Raw genomic sequence first — 22693 nt, forward strand, 5'->3', positions numbered from 1 at the left:
CAACGATGACAAGTTGCAGTCTCTTCCAAGGAGTTGGTGCTGACCGTGTGAAGGAAGTGTCTCTTTGGTGGTTTGGCTGATGTCCATTGTTGGATGTCGGAGTTGCTTTACGCTTTGGCGACTTTCGCAGATTCAGTGTCACTGCGGTTGTGAAGTCGGCGCTACTGGGTCGCTTGGGCAGCTAGCTCGGCAACGATAACACCTCTTCTGTGATGTTGGAGCTGTTTGGGCCACTTTTGTGTTTTAGCTTGGCAATGGTGTTCTACATTTGGACTCCGCCGTTGTTTGCTAGTTGTGTAGCTAGATCTCTTGCTTTCTTCTGTGTGGTGGGTTTTAGCCGGTTTTCCGTAATTAACCGTGCAGTTGTATGGTTTTCGGGCCCGGTTTTCCTTATAAACTGTTCATTTCTCTTCTTCTAAATATAAAAGTGGAACAAAGTTCCGCCTTAGGTTTCAAAAAAAAAATCCAGTTGAGACAATACTTCAATAAAAAAAACTCCAAAATGCATATAACAATGGCCTTCTTTCCAGAAAGAAACAAAGAGCCAACAATGTGGAATCAACAGAGGCGATAGAAAGAGGAATTGGCAGCTTTGCTCGTCTAGTTTGGTCTTATATCTTATCCGTGCCTACACCTGCAACGTTTGAGTTCTGCATGCCATGCACATCGGTGCCACTACGGAGTTTTGCATGCTATTGCTCTGCAGCATTTGTTACTGATCAGTCCATCACTCGATCACTCGCCCACCACACCCCACTGCCAATGCAGGGAAGAGAAAAAGTGCATGATAAGTGCCTACTCTATCTGTCCCGAAATAAACGGATTTCTAAAATGCCATATAAATTTAGGGCCCCTTTGAATCGTAGGGTAGAAAAAACGGAGGAATAGGAAAAACATAGGATTCTGACAGGAATTGAAGTATAAAATAGAGGATTGCAAAACACGGAAAAATACAGGAATGGTCGTTTGATTGGAGCGCATGAAAAACGCAGGGATCGGATGAGAAAGATAGACTCAAAGGAAATTTTCCAAGAGGTTGGAGCTCTTGCTAAATTTCCTCCAAAATCCACATGCAATGTGCCATTCCATAGAAATTTCATAGGATTTGGAAAGCTTCAATCCTTTGAATCAAAGGGCCAAATAGGAAAATTTTCTATAGGATTTGAATTCTATGAAATTCCTATATAAATCCTTTGATTCAAAGGGGCCCTAAGTAGCGAGAGAAAATTACTAAAAGTGTTCTAGGTAGTATTAGTGACTGGTGAGTGGGCAGGTAAGAGGTGGTGAGTGTGCCAGTAAGAGGTATTACTGGGATAAAACCCTTTTAGATGATGGTAGGTTATAAGAGGAAAAAAATTGATTTATTTTGAAACAAAGTTTGAACTCTAGGTGAGTAGGAAGTTGCAAGTTTAATGGGGATGGGTCAAAGCACTCTACAGAGAAGTCTGTAGTATATGTGGTACGTACGATCCCTGAAGGGAGAAAGTTCCATGGGTGGGTCCACCTTTTTTTTAAAAAAATAAACAAGAATACAGTCATGAACTGATCTCTCTATACAAGGGGACACACTAGCAGCAAACACGTACAATCCTTTGAAATTCCTATGGAATGGACAATCCTATGGAGATTTTGGAAAAAACTTAGCAAGAGCTCAAAGCTCTTGGAAAATTTCCTTTTAAGTCTATGTCTCTCATATGATTCCTACGTTTTTCCTACGGTCCAATCAAACGGTCATTTCTGTATTTTTCCTGTGTTATTTCAATCCGCTGTTTTACACTTCCATTCCTGTTACAATCTTGTGTTTTCCCTATTTCTTTGTTTTTCATTCCTGTGATTCAAAGGGACCCTAAATTTCCTCCAAAACTTGTATGGAAAATGCATTCTATAGGAATTTTGTAAGATTTATTCCTTTGATTCAAATGGTTATATAGGAAAAAATCCAATAGGAAGGAAATCCTTTTGAAATTCTTATGAATTTCCTTTGAATCAAAGGGGCCTTAAGTGACTCATAGGAATTATTCCATTGGATTGGATTCCTCTGCTTTTCCTCCAAAAATTCCTTCAATCCTAAGGACCAGCCAGTCAGCTAGCTTTGATTGAAGTGTCCTTCCTCCTTCAATGAAGATGGATGTGATCTATCTTTGACTCATGTCATTCCTCTCCAGTATGAAGATGATGATGATCTAGCTTTCAACTCGTGATTAATTCACCAAGGACACACACCTGAGCATCTCCATTGGATATGATCAATCAACTGCTGGTTTTCAACAACTTGGCTTACTATGTTGTAGGATGAAATGCTACCATTTCACATTTCAACTCAGGAGAAGAGCGATCGAAAGAAGAAGATGCAGGGACTTGGATTATAGGTAATCACCACCTTTATTCGATTCTTCGTCGTCATCGCTGTTTGGTACATTACCATGGCAGTTCAAGCGAAATTTTCAGAAAACTACCACCACATAGGCTTACATGCGAACATGCATACTACATACAACGGCGCCTTTGACAGGCAGCAGAGTTTCCACCATTCCATGGCTATGTATTTATTATTCTTCACCAGGTGCACCAACAGCAGGCGATCTGGTTGCCGGTAAAGAGAAGGGCGTCATCATCAGAGGAGCACCTGAGCTGCAGCTAGCCTAGCAATTGGGACCCTGCCAAAGAGAGTTAATAACAGTTAGTGATTGTTCTGTGAATTTATGAGTAGAGTTCTCGATTTTCATCACTCAACCGACCTGAAAGGCGAACAAGAAACATAGTCCAGCCCAGCCTTCGCAAAGAAAGCGACTGACAGAGGCTCTCCACCATGTTCACCACAGATGCCCACCTGTTTACAAAAAAAGAAAAACATTTCAATATAAGAAACCATGGATTCTATACAAGGTGATGCCCTCTAAGCTCCAGTGAAAGGCTAACCTTCAAGTTAGGCCTAGCTTTGCGGCCTCTCTCTGTAGCCAGCTTAACCAGCTCCCCAACTCCCCTCTGATCAAGCACCTAATATATTCATCAACAGGTATGTTACATGATAGAAATTGGTCAGATTGCACCAAATCAGAAGTCAGGACTCGAGAGTTGGGAAAAGAATATGCAGATGAGTTGCTCACATCTGTAAATGTTGGGAAATAGGGGTGTTTATCAAGGGAAGCCATTTTGGCTGTACAAATTTACCTCAAAGGGGTCATGCTGGAGGATACCCTGAGACAGATAGATGGGAAGGAACTTCCCCACATCATCCCTACTGTAACCAAATGTCATCTGTGTGAGGTCGTTTGTTCCAAAGGAGAAGAACTCAGCCTGCTCTGCTATCTGTCAATAAATGTGCAGCCAACACAGCACAGTCAGCTTATAGGTTTAAAGAAAACATAAACTCATCATTTGAACTTTGAATATTTTTATAATCATTCACTATTTCAAGATCAAAATATCCTTTAGGGTAATATCCAAGATTCTATTACTAGCAATGTTGCATGTACAGTTCTGTCTACGTGTTGAATGACAATAACCATACTGAAGATTTTCAAAAAAGAAGGGAGTTATCAGTTGTTTCTTACCTCATCAGCCACTAAAGCTGCCCTGGGAATTTCAATCATAGTTCCAACTTTGTAGCCAATAGTTTTTCCCATGTCTGTGAACACCTTGTTGGCAATTTGACGGATAACATCCACTTGATGCCCCAATTCCTGTCACAGCAAAATACTCAAATTTCAATTGTTTGAAAACCAACCGAAAAGAACAATGTAATCAAATATATTAGAACATCAAAGAAGGTAAATATGAAGAAATGGAATGAACCATTTCCCGGATGAAGTCAATGTTCCATACACACGTGATTTAATACTTGCATGATTCTAGAAATTGGAATTCATGTAAATATAAGTTATCATCTAAATTGCAGCACCTTCACAGACAGCCAATTACACAAGTCAGGTACTATGAATGAAAAGAAGAAAGCAAACACATACCTGAGGAGTTCCAACAAGGGGAACCATTATCTCCGGAAAGACTTGAATACCCTGGTTGGTCATGGTTATAGCAGCTTCAAAGATGGCACGGGCTTGCATTTCAGTTAATTCAGGGTATGATATACCAAGCCTGAAATTGAGTGGTCCCAGCATTAGTAAAGGAAAATGATGCAAATGTAGATTGTTGCTGCAACCTCAAATAAAGTAGGACAATAACCAAGTAAATGCTCTGGAAAAGGAAAGACCTAATTCAACACTGAATAGCAAAGTGCAAAAACCAACCTGCACCCACGGAAACCAAGCATTGGATTTACTTCGGAAAGTTTTTCTACTCTTGCAAGGACATCATCCTGAGCTGCTCCAGTTTCAGAGCATAGCTCACGCACCATATCCTCAACATGGCCTTCTGGAAGGAACTCATGAAGTGGAGGATCCAAGAGTCTAATAGTTACCGGAAGCCCTGGAATGCAACAAAAAACCATTTTTAAACGCCTGTATGACCAAGCATGTTGTGTGCAAGATGCAATGAATTAAGACTATGTTGAATGAATCATACATCCATCAATGTACCCCTTTCCATAAAAGAAGAATCATAGCAGAATCGTGCCCATTAACTTACATGATGCATAATATGTTAAGATAATATAGGCAATCTTCTAAAAGTATATTGCATCCCTTTTGCAAATTTATAACGTTGCATCTACACTAGAACAATCAATTAACTTATATTTAAGAAAGCAAAACTGTTTTTGTTTCCTTCAATTAAACACTAGTGCATCTAAATTCATCAAGACATATATATTATTATGGTAAAAATTTCGCATACCATCCATTGCACGGAAGATGCCCTCAAAGTCAGACCTCTGATAAGGCAAAAGGCGATCTAGTGCTTTCTGCCTCAGTTCAAGACTTGAAGCCATAATCATCTGCCTGACAGCCTTAATCCTCTCGTCTGAAGCGAAGAACTATGAAGAGAAGAAAAAGAGAAGAGGGCATGAAATTATCTGCATTGACTAGAAGAGAAGAGTTGCATCCATGAATCTAGCTTCTAAGTGTTAAACTCAACTAAAAAGTTCAGGCACATATCATCCTAGCAAAAAAAAGAAAAAAAAAGAGCATTAACAAACAAAGTTAATACACACCATATGTTCAGTCCGGCATAGCCCAATTCCTTCTGCCCCATTCTGTCTGGCTGTTGTTGCATCCTCGGGGGTATCAGCATTTGCCATAACCTAGAACATGGAACATACTCACAATAAGCATTTTTTATTGATGCTGGTGTAACAGAACTAGGTAGCCTTGACCTTAGTGAGTAAATAAAACTAATGTCCCTTTTTCAGCTGACTTCAACTTGAAACATATTTTGCTTACCTTGAGTTTCCTAACTTCATCCACCCAAGACATGAAAGTTTCCAAATCACCACTAAGGGCTGGTGGGCAGAGTGGCTGCTTGCCAATGATCACTTCACCAGTTGATCCATTCAACGATAGCCACTCACCTTCATGCAGCGCCTTGTCTTCAATCACTACAATCTGTAGAGACACAGCAAATTAAGCAACTATCTGCAGTATAAAATGGTAATTGCAAACTCGATGTGGGAAAGGCAGCCTTTGTACATAAGAGAACTCTTAAATGTTTGTGTGGTGCAAGAATCTAGTATAATCACCTTGGACGCATCATTTACACGGACGCTTGAGCATCCTGACACACAACATTTGCCCCATCCGCGCGCAACAACAGCAGCGTGAGAGGTCATACCACCTCTTGCTGTAAGAATTCCAACAGCTGCATGCATGCCACCAACATCCTCTGGGCTGGTCTCTGTCCTCACCTTTACATTCATAATGGACAGGTAAATGTCAAGATACACCAAATGCAACGATGCAATGTGGAGTTTTCAAGTGCAGCTTGAATAAAGCTGTGATAAATCTATTTTTTTCCTATAAACAGCTGTTTAATATTCTAATATGGACGAAACAAACAAATTTGTCCTAGAAAGACAGATGATCAGGACGTACCAGAATAACATCTTTCCCTTGGGCATGCCATGCTTCAGCATCCTCGGCAGTGAATACAATTTGGCCCACAGCAGCCCCAGGTGATGCAGGTAAGCCCGTGGCAATAACTTTGTCTTTATACCCTGATGGGTTCTCAAACTGGTTTTCATAACAAAAGATTAAAAGTGAGATATCAATAACTGCCATTAATTTAGTTGTGAACTGAAACTCAAGTACGCAATGTCCAAGACCTGTGCAGAAACTAGCAGGCAACAAAATTTTAAAACAACAGTTACCAACATCAATACTTGTGTGATTATGTTTGATATTTGTTAGTTATGATAATAGTATTATACTTTACTACACAAGACATAATGAGATAATCTCTGTTGTTTGCTAAAAATCATTCCAAATAATTCAAAATGCTCAGAGTTCAAGTAACAAACACTCTACCTATTTTGTGGAAAAATATAACATAAAGATTTTGATGTTCAGAATTAAAGCAGACATGCGTATCAAATTTCACTAATAGATCGCAAACACACATTTATTCTTTGATTATTCTAGCTTACTATTAAGTATTAACTGATTTATTCTAAGCACGCAATCGATGTGGTAACTTCTATGACATCAATACACCAACCCAACAAAATTGTTCTAAAAGAGCAACACGGCATTTTGGGATAACAGAGGTATTATGAAATTGTATGTGTCCATTTATGTGGTGCATGAGTTTATAGACCATTAGAGCCTCTAAGTTATACAATACCTGAGGATGAAGAAGCTGATCCAGGTGACCTGGTTCTACCATCTTAAGTGCTGTGCGGCGCTCAACAAGGCCCTCGTTAACCATGTCTACAGCAATCTTTACAGCACCTTTTCCTGTGCGCTTTCCTGTTCTGCACTGAAGCATCCAAAGCCTATTTTCCTGAACAGTAAATTCAATATCCTGCATTATACATGAAAATTAAGTTAGTCTCCCAAAAAAAAAATAATGGAGGCACATTACCTAGTTGCTAAACCAAGAGCATGATCAAGATCATTTCAAATCACTTATTTCTGTGTGCAAGCTATTGGAGGTAATGAGATATCACCAAAACAATGCTCGAGTATATGATCAGACGATCGTGCTTCCTTCTAAGTTTCAGTTTGAGGGAAAAGTAGGACACTTATGCCTCTAGAACTGCCTTAATCCCATTATCTAATAAGGTATTGATGCATAAAGCAAATTAGAATATTGTACCATCATTTCTTTATAGTGACTCTCCAAAATTTTGCAGTTCTCAACGAGCTCTTCATAAGGCTCCGGCATGTGGTCCCTCATAGCATCAAGATCCTCTGGAGTTCTGATTCCAGCAACCACATCCTCACCCTGCAGAAGAAATAATATTGCATTATAAGAAATCGTTCGGGTATATATGAATTATCGCCGCTTGCATAACCCAATACGATCAGCAGGAAACATATTGCTCATACATTGATTCAAACACACAAACCACAGGTGTGCAACAGTTAGCAGCTAGATGCAAATAGGAGGAACAGGGTGTGAGCCATACCTGAGCATTCACAAGGAATTCGCCGTAAAGCTTCTTCTCTCCAGTGCTTGGGTTCCTAGTGAAGAGCACACCCGTGCCAGAGGTGTTCCCCATGTTTCCAAACACCATGGTCTGCACGTTTACAGCAGTGCCCTTCAGCCCAGTGATCTTGTTTATGCTTCTGTACTTGATTGCTCTTGGGCTATCCCATGAGTTGAACACGGCCAACACGGCCAGCTGCAGTTGCTTCTTGGGATCTATGGCAAGCAAACAACACAGTACATTAGCATTCAGACGCCAAAAGAAAAGGCTCAGTTTCATCAAAACACTAATTAATTTCAGATATCACGAAGAGTGAAACTTTATGGGCATACCAGAGGGAAATGGCTCTCCCTTAGCTTCAACATAGACATCCTTGTACTGTGCCACTAGTTCTTTGAGGTCAGTGGCAGTCAGGTCAGTGTCGTTGTGCAGCCCCTTGACTGCTTTCATGGCTTCGAGCTTCTCCTCGAACAGTGCATGAGGAATGTCCATGACCTGGAAAAGAGAGAGAAAAAAATTCTAAGAAGAACTGATCTCTGTAGCATTCAAGAACCAGGAAGCATTCATGACCTGTAACCAATTTTTGGACTGAATAAAGGCAAAATTCCCCTCTATTGAGTAACAACTAACACCCATCACAAATTCACGATTCTGCGGCTCATCCTTGCGACATCCTACCGAAACCCTCTGGCCTTATCTTACCAGCGAATCGCGGCCAAGGCAATCGAAGCTGGTATAGGTCTAGCATCCATGATGGGCTCAGGCGCGGTCCGCAGGGCGCTCTCCTCCGCGCCGCCGCCGCCGCCGCCGCGGCGGCGGCGCTTGTGATGAGTCGAACCATGGCTGGGATTGGTAGGAGGGAGGTGGTCGAGGGCTCGGGGCGCAGTGGAGTTCGAACCACTTCGACTCCAGCGACCGGACCGGTCCGGTCCGGTGCAAGGTGACCGACCGACCGGTTGCGCACCCCAAGCGAAGGGCAAAAGTTGTGCAGACCGCCGAGACCGGTGTGGTGAACGGTGCGCTTGAAAAATATAATAAAACTTACTGTTTTTTACTCTAAATTAAATTTGCTAAAAAAGAATAAAATTAAGAACATTTTTTCCAAAAAAAATAAGCTTTGATGAATATAGGTGAAAAAAAAGTAATTGGTTGTATGACTGGAGTAGCAACCAACTTGTCTTTGAACTTCTAGGAAGACAGATATTTCCATATTGCAGATGTTATCAGGTACTATGTTGGAGGACCCTGTACTGATTAATTTAATTATTACATGAAATAGGAGTATATGTGAGCTGAGCTAGTAAGGAGTGTCAAATTGTACTGCTAACCACCCATCGCCTTCACCAGTCATCCTTTCCAATAAAATTAAAGAACTATGGTCAAAATACGGCAATAGTGCCGTACAGGTCTCCTAAGAAAACATCTTGTATTCTTCGTACGAGGAGATCAAATATTGACAGCAAGTTCCATGTTAATCCCTTGCTAGCACATAATCGCATATACGATCGAGAGGGACATACTATCTCTTGTTTTTTTCCTTTTTTTTCTTGACACAATACTAAAATATTCTCCTTGTAACTTTTCTAAAGTCAAATACTACTAAAATTATTCCCCATTTTCTAATAGTAAAATAGAGCCACAAAAGAACAATAAGCTTTGGGAAGTAGGAGTGACTCTAGTGCGGACAAATTCCCCCCACATAGGATGAGACGGAAGAACCGGGCCCCACCCAACGCACAAAAGTATGCGCATCCGCAGCCACCACCGTCGCGTCGCTGACGCAGCATAAATAACTTACCCACCACGTCGATGCAGCCGTGGCAGTGTTGACGCACACGAAAGTAGCAGAGAACAAGTAAAATTAAGCTCGTGAGCTCCGACGAGCTAGGCAGCTAGCTGCCGAGTCAGCGAGCCGGGAGAGTGTGATCTGATGAGGAGTACGTACCACGTTGCCGAACATGTCGAGGAAACGGCGGTAGGAGTCGTACGCGAAGCGGTCGCCGCTCTTGGCCGCCAGTCCCGCCGCCACCTCGTCGTTCAGCCCCAGGTTCAGCACCGTGTCCATCATCCCCGGCATCGACACCTGCACACACACGCACGCACGGATCGATCAGCAACGGAGATCAATCGATCTGTCACATCGCCGGCGTGGCAGAGAGGAAGAGAGAGAGTAAATATAAGTAAGTGATACGCACGGCGGCGCCGGAGCGGACGGAGAGGAGGAGAGGGCGGGCGGGGTCGCCGAGGCGCGCCGCCATGTACTCCTCCACCCACTGGAGCCCCTCGACGATCTCCTCCCACAGCCCCGCCGGCAGCGTCTTCCCCGCCGCCTGGTACTGCTGGCACGCCTCCGTCGACACCGTGAACCCCGGCGGCACCGACAGCCCGATGCTCGCCATCTCCGCCAAGTTCGCCCCCTTCCCTCCCAGCTGTACACACACCCCCAACCAACCAAAACCAGTGTAAAAAACAATCAAAATTCCAAGTTCATAACATCATCATCTCGTATCAACAGCGATTATTTTTACCAGGTCCTTCATGGCCTTGTTGCCCTCGCTCTTGCCCTTGCCGAAGTGGAACACCCTCTGCACACGAGCACATTGAGCCGGAGCCATTAGTGACCGGTGCAAGTGCAGTGAGGCACTGAGGCTTTGTGCAAAGCGAAGCTGGTGAAGTGTGGTGCTCATGGCGGAGAGGCCAAGCCCCCCTATTTATAGCACGGTGTGTGACGGTGTGACCCACCGGGAGACGTCATCGCACGGGCGGCTCATGCGGGGGGAGGAGGACCAGCCCGGCAAAAAATTGGTTGGGTAGGTGGATTTTTGTGTTAAAAAAAGGTCTAATAATGTAATGTAAAAGTAGTATAAAAAGTCTAATACTGCAATGTAAAGTACAGCATGGATAGCTTCTTCTGTGGATGTGAACAAGAAATTTGTTAGACGTGTGGTGATTAAAATGAGAGCTTTTTTGAGCTTTTAAGTGTGAGTGAATTTTGGATACGCCTGTATCGAAACCAGGGGAATATGTGCAGTGCCCACAAGAAATTAGACGTGTTATAGATAAAATGCAAGCTTTGTTAGTTTTAAGCGTGAATAAAATTGGACTTGTCTGTATCAAAACCAGGGGAGTTTGTGCAGAGCCCATCGTTAATTAGCACTAGAGAGAAATTAACATGTACAGGAGGTGTGCACGAAATTGAGCAGATCATGAAAGTATAAAATGGTTAGTGTGACTTATAATAGGTCGAAAATGCAACGTAATGTGCTCCAACAAACTAGAGAAGAGCCAAATATCTTTACACCAAAGTTACTTTTTGCTCGTGTGAGCAACGTACGCTTCATCGGTTGTATGTTTCTGGTGCTCACCGCTTAAGCAGTGTACATATGACATGGGCACATAGTAACACTAGTGTTGACACAAACATTTTTGTCCTTAAAAAAAGTTGGGGTCAACAACAAATTATGTCACCAAAGGCATCCAAGAATACCACTACCACGCATGATATCCCAGATAAAACTCCAAAATTGGTTTGATGGTGTTGTTTTGTTTAGCTTCGACCACTGCTTTTACGGCTCAAACTTATCACCACAAAACACACGCATCAAGGATCAGTAGCAATGTACTAGACAGTAACGTATCCATTATTCTGATTCACTCACGAAGCTAACTGGTTCATTATTGCTCGAGTGATCTCTCTTAGCTCGATTTGAGCCAGTCACGCCACTTCATCACTGATGTATTCTTTATACTCAAATTTGTTATATAAATCTTTGCAAATGCAAATGGAAAATCAACTCGAAAAGGAAAGCACTATACAATAAGTACCAGGTTGTCTTGCCACCACGGAAACTCTCTAGAAATTGGTCTCGCCAAATTGGCATTCAAATATTCAGAAACAAATAAAGAGAGCTTTTGCAGCAGAAATGGCCAAATAAAATGGCGCTGGGCAGTAGCCTTTCTGTTTCCTTTGCTCAGCGATTGCGTTATGTACACTGTCTGATAGCGGTGCAGGTTCAGTTGAGAACCAACACGTCCAGCCCAAAATAAAGTAGTTGTGCATTTACATCATTTCATCATTTGCCACTTGTTGAGGTGTTTGGTGCCATGAACTTCATGAGACTAGGGAAGGGGACTAAAAGGCTTATTAAAGCAAAAAAGCACAGGCCATATAAGCCTTGCTTGCTTTGCATTAGGATGGCCCCAAAAAAGTGCTAATCTGTTTTTCCTTGGAGTTTTATCGCTCTTTATATGAGAAAGGTGTGTACAAACTATAGCATCGATCCAGCTCATGTTTGTCACAACATATCTCACCTAGCCTATCCTAGTAAAAGATGCTTTGCGAAAGATTTGAAGATTGCTTTAGTTCATTCAAATGTAAGCTTAACCATGTAATATGTTTCTAATTTGAAATAAATTTGGTGAGTTAAAAAAACAGAAAAATAATCAGGGATCACATGGCCGGTTTGATTAAGCTAAAAATAATAATTCTGCCGGTGTGAACGCGCAAAATTCTCCAAGCAAGCGGACACTTTGGGCTACCTGCAAGAGAGATAAGACGAGTCCGAGGCGAGCACACGCCATGGCCACGCACGACACGGATAGCCACGTCCGCCGTGGCAGGATGGGTTTCCCGACCCGTCTTTGCTTGTGCCGTTGTGCGTGTGACTGCGCGTATCGCGGGATGGATTTGCAGCTCAGCTACACGTCTGGTCCGTCCCTGCTGGTCGCCGTGAGGATATGATTCTCTACTACTCCTGTAACCCTCTTGCGACAGTGAACGATCGTTTCTTGACCGTGACACCACATTCGAGCGTGCCTTTTGGGGGAAAAGGAGTTGGCAATTCGCTGTGCTGCAGGTGCCTCGTTTTTCAGAGTGACAGGTAGACTATACTACGCCGCACATACTTAGGATCGTGTTACACGTAGTACTCAACAGGCAAATATCGTAGATAATTGTGTCACCGAAAATATATCCATGGCTAGCATCGGTTGTCCAATTAGTGATAATTCGTCAAATAGCGTATTAGCGTATAAATAAATTATGGTTAAAACTTTGAGTGATGTTTCGGTGCTCTTTATTGGTATTGTACTACCGGTAGAAATGTTTGGATCGTTCTTTATTAAGAGTAAATTAGTATGTTACTAATATAGTGATTAGGTAACTTTGTCATTTATGTTTTTTTCGTCTAGATGGATATGTGGTCATCCATTGCATTGACATCGCTTATATTCCATCAAAAAGCAAAGAAAAAAAAAGAGAAAAAAGGTTTAGTCATTACTAAATAATGATTATACCCCATCACACCTATTGTTTTACAATAATGCCCCTCCGTATTAAATCTGAAGCACTTCAATTAAAAGAAATCAACGATTCTGATTGTTTTTTACTGATTATCAGTAGAGAGTGCCGTAGTAGGCTTTAAAAATTTTATAAATGTGCTTTTAGTGATTTAAATATTAATGTAAAAATACAATAAAATACCTCAAAATCAACTATAAAAGTAAATTTTAAGATTTAAATTTTGGCATCGGTATATATATGTTGTAGGGTAAAAGATGCAGTCCATGTATGTATAATTTTCTCGACGAGGAGTTGTGCTTCTCCCAAAGGCCTTGATGCAAACGTAAGGTGAAATTGCGCGCGTCGTCAGAGTATGTGCGTAGGTTGCCGCTCGTCAAACGGCGACGATGAGGCTGCTGCTGGGTGAGGTCGTGGAACACCGCGAGACGACAAGCCGGAGCCGAGCTAGTGCCGTGTGCCGAGAGGCGCCGGCCACCTGCATCTGGTGGCCTTTTTGATAGTACGTTGTTCAGTTCTGCCGCGCGGCCGGGCTGGCTCGACGCGTGGCCGCGCGCGACGGCATCACCACCGTTCACCCACCGCACCATCGATCAACGCGCGCCCGGCCCGGCGCGGCTGCGCGCAACGCATCGCGTCGCGTCGCGGCCCCGCGCGCGCGTCATGGGCTTTGGACGGACGCAGCGCGGAAGGGGAAAAAAGGTGGAAAACCCGCGGGCGCGGAGGCTGGTATTCCGCTTCCACTCCACGGCGGCGGCGCAGCTAACGCACGCACGCGCGCGCACGGCGTTAGCGCGACAGGGCACCGCGCGGCGCGGCACGTGCAACCGCACGAGTGCGCGAGCCGGCCTCACGCAGCCACGCTAGCTATAGCCGCTATATCGTGGCGCAGCATGTGCGGGTAGTGAAAACTAAAGACGATCGGCGCGACAAAGAAAGAAGAAAAAATAGCACAAGCAGTAAATTCTTTTTTTTAAGACTCAAACACAAACAGTAAATTTTTTTAACGACTAATACAAGCAGTAAATTCGTTCTACGTAGTGGAGCTGGAAGATATGTCAACGACATAGGCTGCGTTCGAGCGCAGGAGAAAGAGAGAAAGATAGTTTTGTTTTTCGCGCGCACGCTTCCTAAACTATTAAACGGTGTGTTTTTTATAAAAAATTTTATAGAAAAGTTGCTTTAAATAATCATATTAATCCATTTTTGAAGTTTAAAATAATTAATACTCAATTAATCATATGCTAATGGCTCATCTCGTTTTACGTATCTTCCCAATCTCCTTAATCCCCTCCTTCTCAAACACACCCATAATCTCTTCTTACAAATGAACAATGAAAAAGATGCTTGTTTGTTGAAAATTAAGCTATCGGATCATGTCAAAATTTTGCCAAGGGGAAAATTTCCATAAGAAACGTGTTGCATGTTTTTCATTACCTGGGCAACTCCAAGTGCACTTCTAGGTTAGAAGATGGTAAGGGATAGGATCATAGGATTATCCATTGCCTCAGCCACAGCCAGTTTGCATTGCCACGTTTGAACCACCCATTTCCCCCATTATTGGAATTTAGTAGTATAACTAAAGCAAAATCAAACTAGACTACTTTTTATATAAAAAAAATCAATTGCCTAGCCTTTTGTACTCCTAACTCGTATTGTTTGCTAATACCTTTTTCCTAAGTCAGCAGGAAACCTAGAGTAATCAAACTTTAACATTTACTTTTACGAATTTGCTATATATTTATTGACAAATTTTCCTCCAAAAATTTGACAGATGTAATTACAGTACAATCGTAGTGTAATTACACTGTAACTTGCATGTAATTACACTGTAACTTACATGTAACTTGTATATAACTTTCAAAAATCTCTCAGTAACATGTTATTTCGATAAAATGGAGGTCGTGGGAACAAATCCTTTCACACATGTGTGTGCTGTGATTTTTTTCTTCCTCACCAGAACAAATCTTGTAATAGATCTAACCATTCAAAATTACATGAAACTTACATACAAGTTACACTGTAGTTACATGCAAGTTACAGTGTAATTACATATAAGTTACAATGTAATCACACTACGGTTGTACTATAATTATATCTGTCAAATTTTTAGGAGAAAATTTGTCAACAAATGTATAGGTAGTCCCTTACTTTTAAAGCAACATAAAAACGACTACCTTAATTAAACTAGGTGGGAGGCCCACGTAATTATACGGCTAACACCCATATAAAATTATCTAAATTGGTTTACACATTATTTTTTTAGAAAAATTGTTAGAATTTTAAAAAATTGAACCTTACTATCATCGGGTTCCTAATTTTATATTTTTTAAAAGTCACACCAACCATCACCTCCTTACTCCTTTGTCTGCTCGATCTGTCATGACTTCTTTAAAAATCTTGATTACCTTGTATTTTTAAGTTTATTATCTTATTGAGTTTTGTTTTATAGTTTATAGAAGTCATATCAAACACTATCTATGTACTCTTTACAGCCCGTTTATTGTTCCTTCTCTTTATTCTCACTAGTATTTGAAAAGCTAAACCAATTCATTGTTGGATTATTCTTTTACATCCTAGAAGTCATGTCAGCCGCTGTGATCCTAACTATCTGCCACAACTCTTAATCATTATTAGGATTCTAAAAATCAAATATAATCATTATTGGGGCTTTGTTTTATAATTTTTATATTATATGTCCCATTAGACGATATCATCCTACTCCTTTACGGTTCACCTGCTATCTCTTATTTATTGTCATTTGCCACCGTTGTATTTTAGATGGAATGTTTTTCAATATTTCTTTTTAATTTCAATTTTATAAATTATATTCCTACTTAAACTTAAATTTTATTTTCTAATTTTGGAATTATTTTATTAATTTTAAATTTTAATTAATCTCATATTATATTTTACGCTGACTATTTTTTATTATTACTTATTATTATTTTCAAATTTCACCTATTTTTAAGTTGTATTCTTACTTGAATTCTCATATTATTTTCTTAATTTCAGTATTTATTTTACTTTTTGTTTTTAAATTTAATTAACCTATTTTTTAAAATTTAATTAATCTGGTGTTTTTGTTCTAGATGTCTTTTTTAATATTTCTTATTTTTATTCCTAATTTTAGTTATTCTAAATTTTATTTCTATTTGAACTCTTATTTTTAATTTTCTAGTTTTGTTAACTTATTTATTTTTATTTGTAAATTTTAATTAATCTCTTATTCTATATGGAATGTTATTTTAGTATTGCTTTTTTTATTTTGAATTTCTGTTACTTTTGAATTGCAATCTTACTTGTACTCTTATTTTTCTAATGTTGATTTTTAATGAAGTGTTTTTTCAATATTCTTTATTTTTTATTTCGAATTTATTTTATTTATAAATTGTATTTTTATTTGAACTCTTTTTTTATCAGACTAATATGAAAATTTCTAGTTTCACAACAAACGTAATGTCTTCTTTTAAGGTTATCGTAATAATATAATAGATGTTCAACAATATTAGAGTAATTTATATGCTACTTAATGAGGATTAAAAGCAGTATTGGTCATAAAAACTAACAAAACATATTTATATAAGAGAACAAACTAAACAACCGGAACAACATTTGTAATTAGATAGGAAAGAAAGATAGAGAGATTGACCTGCTTATTTTGTGCATGTCATCTCTGTTGTAGCCAAACCACATCACATAGGCATGATGTGGTAAGTGTGCAACGAATCAGTTTATTCACGGGATTATTAAAACAGATTATTTGCTCACGCTATAAAAAAATTAAGTTTTCTAGAAAACTTATTATTATTATTATTATTATTATTATTATTTTAGATCACTTGTTTAAATCTATTATAATTTAAAACATTCGACTGTTAGAATATACGGTATTTTAGCTTGTTTCAAGCTTAGGATATTGAGTAAACTGGTGCATTTGGACATAACTTTTCCCCCCATAAAACCACGAAGACTATGGGTCTCGTAATCTCATCGCAACCATGCCTACATTTCATAACAATTAACAAACATCTTTGGACTTACTTGAGACAAGGTATACATACCTATAACCGTGTTTGTCTTCCTGTCGCTAAGACGCCAACGTTGATAATAGGGCCTCCGTCCTAGTTAGAATTAATTTACCACTAATTAACTATACTCGGTAGAATCTGTGGGCAGTTGAAACTCTGGTTTCCTATGCAGGATGGCTGTTTTTGCAGCAAACAAAAACGCACGACACCCCCAGAACTGAAATGCAGAATAAAAAACAGTATAAACCGGTTCTGTTCTTGTCCTTTTAAAAAATCATTCTTGCGGCTCTAATAGGAAGGGCATGGAACTGACAAATTCCAGCATATTTTGAACAGAACCATCCTGAGCACGAATGACGATATATTTTTATGTTATTTGTATCACATATACCTAGAGCGTCTTGATTTGTGTAGCAACATTCATTTCTACAACAACTATCTTAGATCACGAAAAATATAGTTCCGATTAACTAAGGTTCTGTTTGGCTTTTAGCCAATATTATAAACTTCTCAAACTATTGGCAACCCAAAAATTCGATAAAATGATTTTGTGTAGTTTGATGTTAAATATTGGCAAAGCTAATTTAGGGCTAGTTCAATTTGCTATCCTACTATATTAATATGCCATACCAAATAAGTTTATAAATGCTTTGCTATTATTTTCTATGTCCCAAAATATAGAGTAACAACTACAGATAACTATATTTTAGGATCGAGATATGTTGTTTAGGTAATAATAATCCTATCTTACTATAAAGTTGATGCTCACTAACTCCTAAAACTCAACATGTAACCATGTCACATCATTACCCACTAGCAATAATTATATAGTTAACCTCATGCAAGCATACAACATCATCTATAATCTATAATTTATTTAATTATACAAATCAACATGCAAGTATATCTAATCATCACCCCTTACATCATTTTCACAATATTTTAACAATTATATCTATCATTTTTGTAATATTTAACATATAATTATCAATATGTTCTACATTAAATTAAATCACATTTATCATTTGTTTGTTTTATGATAAGTACTAATAAACCATCATATTTCATTTTTTTTTTTTACACCTAGCATGATTGTCGGAATATTGCTTAGTATTCCCGCAGCAAAGCGCGGAGAATCACCTGGTTCTTTTAAAAGAAAACACCTTATGCCCTAACTAGAAATGGGCTGAACTAGGGGCAAAACCAGAGAACAGAACCATGTATATTGCACTGTCGGCCGATTTGGTAGTTCGATCATATATGATTCACCATGATTTGGTAGTTCCTCAAAATACCATCAAGTAACTTATAGAAACCATGATTTGAGTTAAACGTCAACAAAACAACAAAATTAGCAATATGCACGAGTGAACATGGGAATATTATTGCTACCAAACATTTGATGGACAGACAAGAATTTCGTAGCATATGCCCCTAATGTTTGCTTAGGTCCGTGATGATGTCAAGTGAAATGAACCTCTCTGCACCAGGGAGAAATATATTCCATTCATGCATGTGTTGATACACCTCCGTGCTAATTGGCTAGATTGCTGTCAAAGGGCCCGTGATCACTTGGATTTAGCCGCGGCGAAAAGTACTTAAATCCTATAGTTTTTATTTACTTGCGTGATCACAACCTTGTCCACTTGCCTAATGGTCGAGCTTACCGGCTTAAATGCTTAATCAAGTTGCTAGATTGCTAAGATGAATTCGGTCCCTGTCTCACCATGGATTCCAGGCTCGATTCCGTTCACATTCTTGATGTACTGGAAGTCTGGGACTGATGAAAAAAAAAAATCTTTGCATATAACTGTATCTGTTTTTCTGGTTTTGGTGAAACCATGGGCTTGGCAATCCAGAATCTGAGATGCCTCTGTGAAGTGCATGATAAAAAGTAGAAATATCTAAGGTAACTAGAAAGCCTACCAAATTGATTGGGAGTCACTAGCTCTATATAGATAGAGTCATTACAGTTTGTCTTACCCCCAAGATTCCAAATGATGGAATGATTAAGCTTTCAGCAGTTTGCACCTATGAGCCTAGCTACTCAACTAGAGAGTTGATTTATTATCATTTATTTGCATACTTTTGTTTCCTTTTTCCCTAATCGATGAAAATCTTTATAAAGAGTCATTGGTAGCCAAAACAAATGGTTATGCTATGGTAGAACCAGAATTCTTCTAAGCTTAGGGGTCAGCTAATATAATTTACATAACTTTGTCCCATTTTTTTTTAATTTTATAGTGCAATTCTAATGGATATTTAGACTTAGAGTAGGGTTGCAGCCCTAGCAGTCTTCTCCCATCTCTACCCCTGGTTATACAGATTCTTGTTAATCATAAATGAATTTTAGCAATAGGTGTTTTATGTGTATGTCCTTAGGTTGATATTCTAAGTTGCTTTATTGTTTTTGTCAAGCTGTGATCTTGTAATTTGCGGTGATTTGACTAGCAACTTCTGTATGTATAATTGGCTGTAGCTTTCATTATCTTTAAAAAAATGTTGTCGATATCTATCAGTATGCTAACCAAACTGAACAAAGAACAACTATCATCACATCATGTGGACCTAAATGCATCATTTCCAATATCTGCAGGTTTATCTCATTTAGAACATGTAGTTGTACTCTTTTTACATATAATTTAGGATATAAATTGATAATGATAGTACCACTGTTGGTATTTTCCCTCCCTCTCTCTTCATGCACAGTGTGCCGTCTCTCTACCCTCCAACTGATGTGCCGTCACTTCCTTACTCTCCGAACAAGGGGCCACCGCCTTGCTCCCCTTTGATCGGATGGCATGCCACGAGCTTGCTGCTTGGAAGGGGGAGGGGGATCTAGCCCATAGGCCACCACCTCAATCTCGTTAGGCAGGTGGTGGTGGAGGCCCCCTTCCATGCCTTCATACTCTCAGGATTAAGAGTGGATCTCGATGACATCGGTCCCTGTCCAACGCGGCAAATACCTACAAAGCAATGGAGGCGGACGTCGCATGGTATGTTTAACAACAACATGCGATAGAGATGAGGCTATGTGGAATTATATCTGGTCATCCCAAGCTTGGACCAAATCCTATGGAGGGTGGGGGGAGGGGGGTTGTGCTTACTTGATTTGCCAACAGGGACACAAGCTCAACAACATCAACTAACAGTGCCATCTACATTATTATCAACCGATGTGCTCCTCTGCTACCTTCTACATCTTTGAAGGTGATGAGGAGAAGAGATGCATGAGCAATCTTTTATCTATTTTTAGAAGCTGCATGATGCAATAAAAATTTTCTGGAAAGAAATTGTTCTGCTAGCTGTTGTTCATCACACCAAAGTTACACTTTATTCTATTGTTGATCAATCAATGAAACCACATTGTTGGATTGGTGAAATGAAGTGAATTTGTTACAAACTTTTGATTGTTAGATTGATGAATGAAATGAAGTTGTTTGTTGGATCGGTGAATGCAAATCAACAAATCTATTGGCATTGCATATATATTTTTGGAGCGTTCAAAATCACTGTATGTTTGTTTGTAAGTAGAATTAACAGTTATGCTCCATATATCACTATTGGTTCACACCCTAAACCAATCGTATCATTGTCGGTAGCACACTGCCAGTTTAAAAACCAACAATGATGCCGGTTATGACCTACTAGTAGCAGAGATGTTTTTTTATAGTGCAAGGATACAGCGTCACACAAGCCCGCACTTCCAATATCACACGTGTGAATCTAAATATGTACTCCGTCCCTAAAAGATGTTGAACGCATGCATCTGCGCATCCTCTAAATAAAGGAGTAAATAAATAAATGAGAGACAGTGCCAACCATAGGGCCGGATTGAATTCGAGTGTGTAGAAAAAAATGGGCCTTATGTGGCTCAATGGGCTGGCCAACCACGCATATCCCCGCTACAGTGCTACCTCGTGAGCTATACGATGGTGTGTTCCGAGCTCCTATACGTCAATACGCATGCGAGTCGAACCAGTGAGTGATAGATGCTCGCACGATCGAGAGTCAACGGTGTGTCAAACACAGCAATCGCGCGCGCGAGCCAACGAACGAACGAGGAGCTGCGGCATGCACGGTTTACCTTTTTGGTAGTCGGGATCGGCGCCGCCACTGCCCTGAGAGGCGAGCAATGCCCGCCCCGCGCCGAGCCGCCGGACCCCGAGCGGATGGCGACCTCCGGCTTGCCGTGCCGCGCTCTCTGCGCCACGACGGATCGGCGGCCGGCGGCGGCCGCCCCATCTCTGCACCTCCTGCCGTTATTCCCGCTCGCCCTCTGCACGCACACGGCCCTCGAAACCGACGGCATCCTGGCCCTGATCGATCTCCCCTCCAACTCCAAGCTCGCGCTTCACCTGGTAAACGCAAGTACACAAAAGCAGATCATTCACCTTCGTCTCTGCATGGTTTTCCCCAGCAAGGAACGAAATCCACCGAGCAGCGTCGTGCGTGACGTCGTTCGCTGCTTTACCTGGTATCGGAGAGAGATTCGCGAGTTCCAACGAAGCTGGAGAGATGCAGAGATTGTGTGTGGCGGGGGGCGCGTGGGCGAGGTGCGATCACGGAAAAGAGAGGGGAGGGGAGCGCGGGTGTGGGAGTGGAAATTTGGCGGCTGGAGTGTAACGTCCTCTCCACGTGGCGCCCCGGTGTTCACAAGCGCCCCAATCGCAGCGGCCGCGCGTGCCTTATCCTAGCTGGCCCCTCCCTCCCTCCCGCCCGCGCCTTTACGTGTGGCTCCAGGGGATTCCCGAACCCCCGGCGCGCCCGCCTCCGGCCCAGGCGCGCAAGTGGGCGCGCTCCGCTCCACCGCGACAAAGACGACGGCACGCACGACGCGCGCGTCGGCGCGTGCTCCCAAATACTCCCCCGATTCCACCGAGCGTTTCCACTGATATCTCACAGAGAAGGAATAAAGTTCGGGGGTAGCTATATTTATGGCACCATATTTTTCACAAAAAATTAGTCGGTATTATTTACATTGTAAGTCACTAAATTACATATGTAATTTTAGTGTATTTACAATATAAGTCCCAAAATTACATATGTAAGTACTAAAATTACATATATAAGTTACAAAATTATATACTAATTACATATGTAAGTGGTGTGTAAGTAGGGTGTAACTACTGTCTAAATATACTACTAATATATACTAATTACATATTTATACTTTAATTACATATGTGTTTCGCTGGTCGGTACAAATACTCATACTTGATCGAGTGCATGCAGTGAAAAAAAAATAGTAGCAAAGTTCTCCAGTAGACCGCTAATTAGCGACCTGTAACCTATGAAGCACAACTAGTTACCCGTAATTAAGTATGCTAGCACGAATCCGATGACCGATCCAATGGCTCAACAAGCGACTGTAATCAACTAGAAAATGTGTCGCCAAAAATTTAGCAAGTTCACTTTGCATCTCTCGTTTTTGTACTCCATCTCACGTATTAAATAAAAATACTTAAAACACTATGGATTGTTGTTTTGATTTACATGGCATGCTAATCAGTAAAAGAAAAATAAAAAACATAAAACATGTGGGACCTACATGTAAATGAACTTTCACCTCTATGAGAGCGGCGGCCGGGGCTAGGGTAGAAACGGTTGCACTGAGTTTAGCGGTGATTGAAGGAGAAGACATCACCATGCGAAGCATGGCTGTGGTGGCGAACGAGGACGCAAAAGTGGGGAGGACAGCTCCACGCTCGCTAACCACCGAGCAATGGTTGCGGTAGCTTCGGTCTCCGAGGAGGAATAGGATCCGACCTAGAGACAGGAGCTAGGGAAGCGACGTCGATGCAACCAACAGAGGTGGATGCG

General features: G+C 40.8%; 1 protein-coding gene across 1 annotated transcript; it reads right to left on the bottom strand.

Moving 5' to 3' along the window:
• Window positions 1–2363: 2363 nt before the first annotated feature.
• Window positions 2364–21491, bottom strand: LOC127773564 (pyruvate, phosphate dikinase 1, chloroplastic). The gene is made up of 21 exons (XM_052299668.1): window positions 21345–21491; window positions 20958–21228; window positions 10069–10125; window positions 9736–9969; window positions 9486–9623; window positions 7873–8035; window positions 7520–7755; window positions 7207–7335; window positions 6733–6912; window positions 5985–6122; window positions 5633–5797; window positions 5337–5498; window positions 5108–5197; window positions 4792–4930; window positions 4248–4425; window positions 3966–4095; window positions 3555–3683; window positions 3172–3309; window positions 2920–2997; window positions 2739–2830; window positions 2364–2657 (listed from the first exon to the last, which is right to left on the bottom strand). The coding sequence occupies exons 2-21, from the start codon at window positions 21180–21182 to the stop codon at window positions 2615–2617; spliced, it is 2844 nt and encodes a 947-aa protein (XP_052155628.1). The 5' UTR covers window positions 21183–21228; window positions 21345–21491; the 3' UTR covers window positions 2364–2614.
• Window positions 21492–22693: the final 1202 nt, after the last annotated feature.

The sequence above is a fragment of the Oryza glaberrima genome, chromosome 5 (assembly GCF_000147395.1).
Source record: "Oryza glaberrima chromosome 5, OglaRS2, whole genome shotgun sequence".
Taxonomy (NCBI): domain Eukaryota; kingdom Viridiplantae; phylum Streptophyta; class Magnoliopsida; order Poales; family Poaceae; genus Oryza; species Oryza glaberrima.

What these genes read in the sequence shown, in the direction of transcription:
- LOC127773564 (XM_052299668.1), bottom strand. Translation starts at nt 21,182, where the DNA reads ATGCCGTCGGTTTCGAGGGCCGTGTGCGTGCAGAGGGCGAGCGGGAAT. An exon ending in GGGAGAGCCATTTCCCTCTG is followed by an intron (nt 7,756 to 7,872) that starts GTATGCCCATAA and finishes TGCTTGCCATAG; the next exon opens with ATCCCAAGAAGCAACTGCAG. An exon ending in ATGAAGTTAGGAAACTCAAG is followed by an intron (nt 5,198 to 5,336) that starts GTAAGCAAAATA and finishes TCCATGTTCTAG; the next exon opens with GTTATGGCAAATGCTGATAC.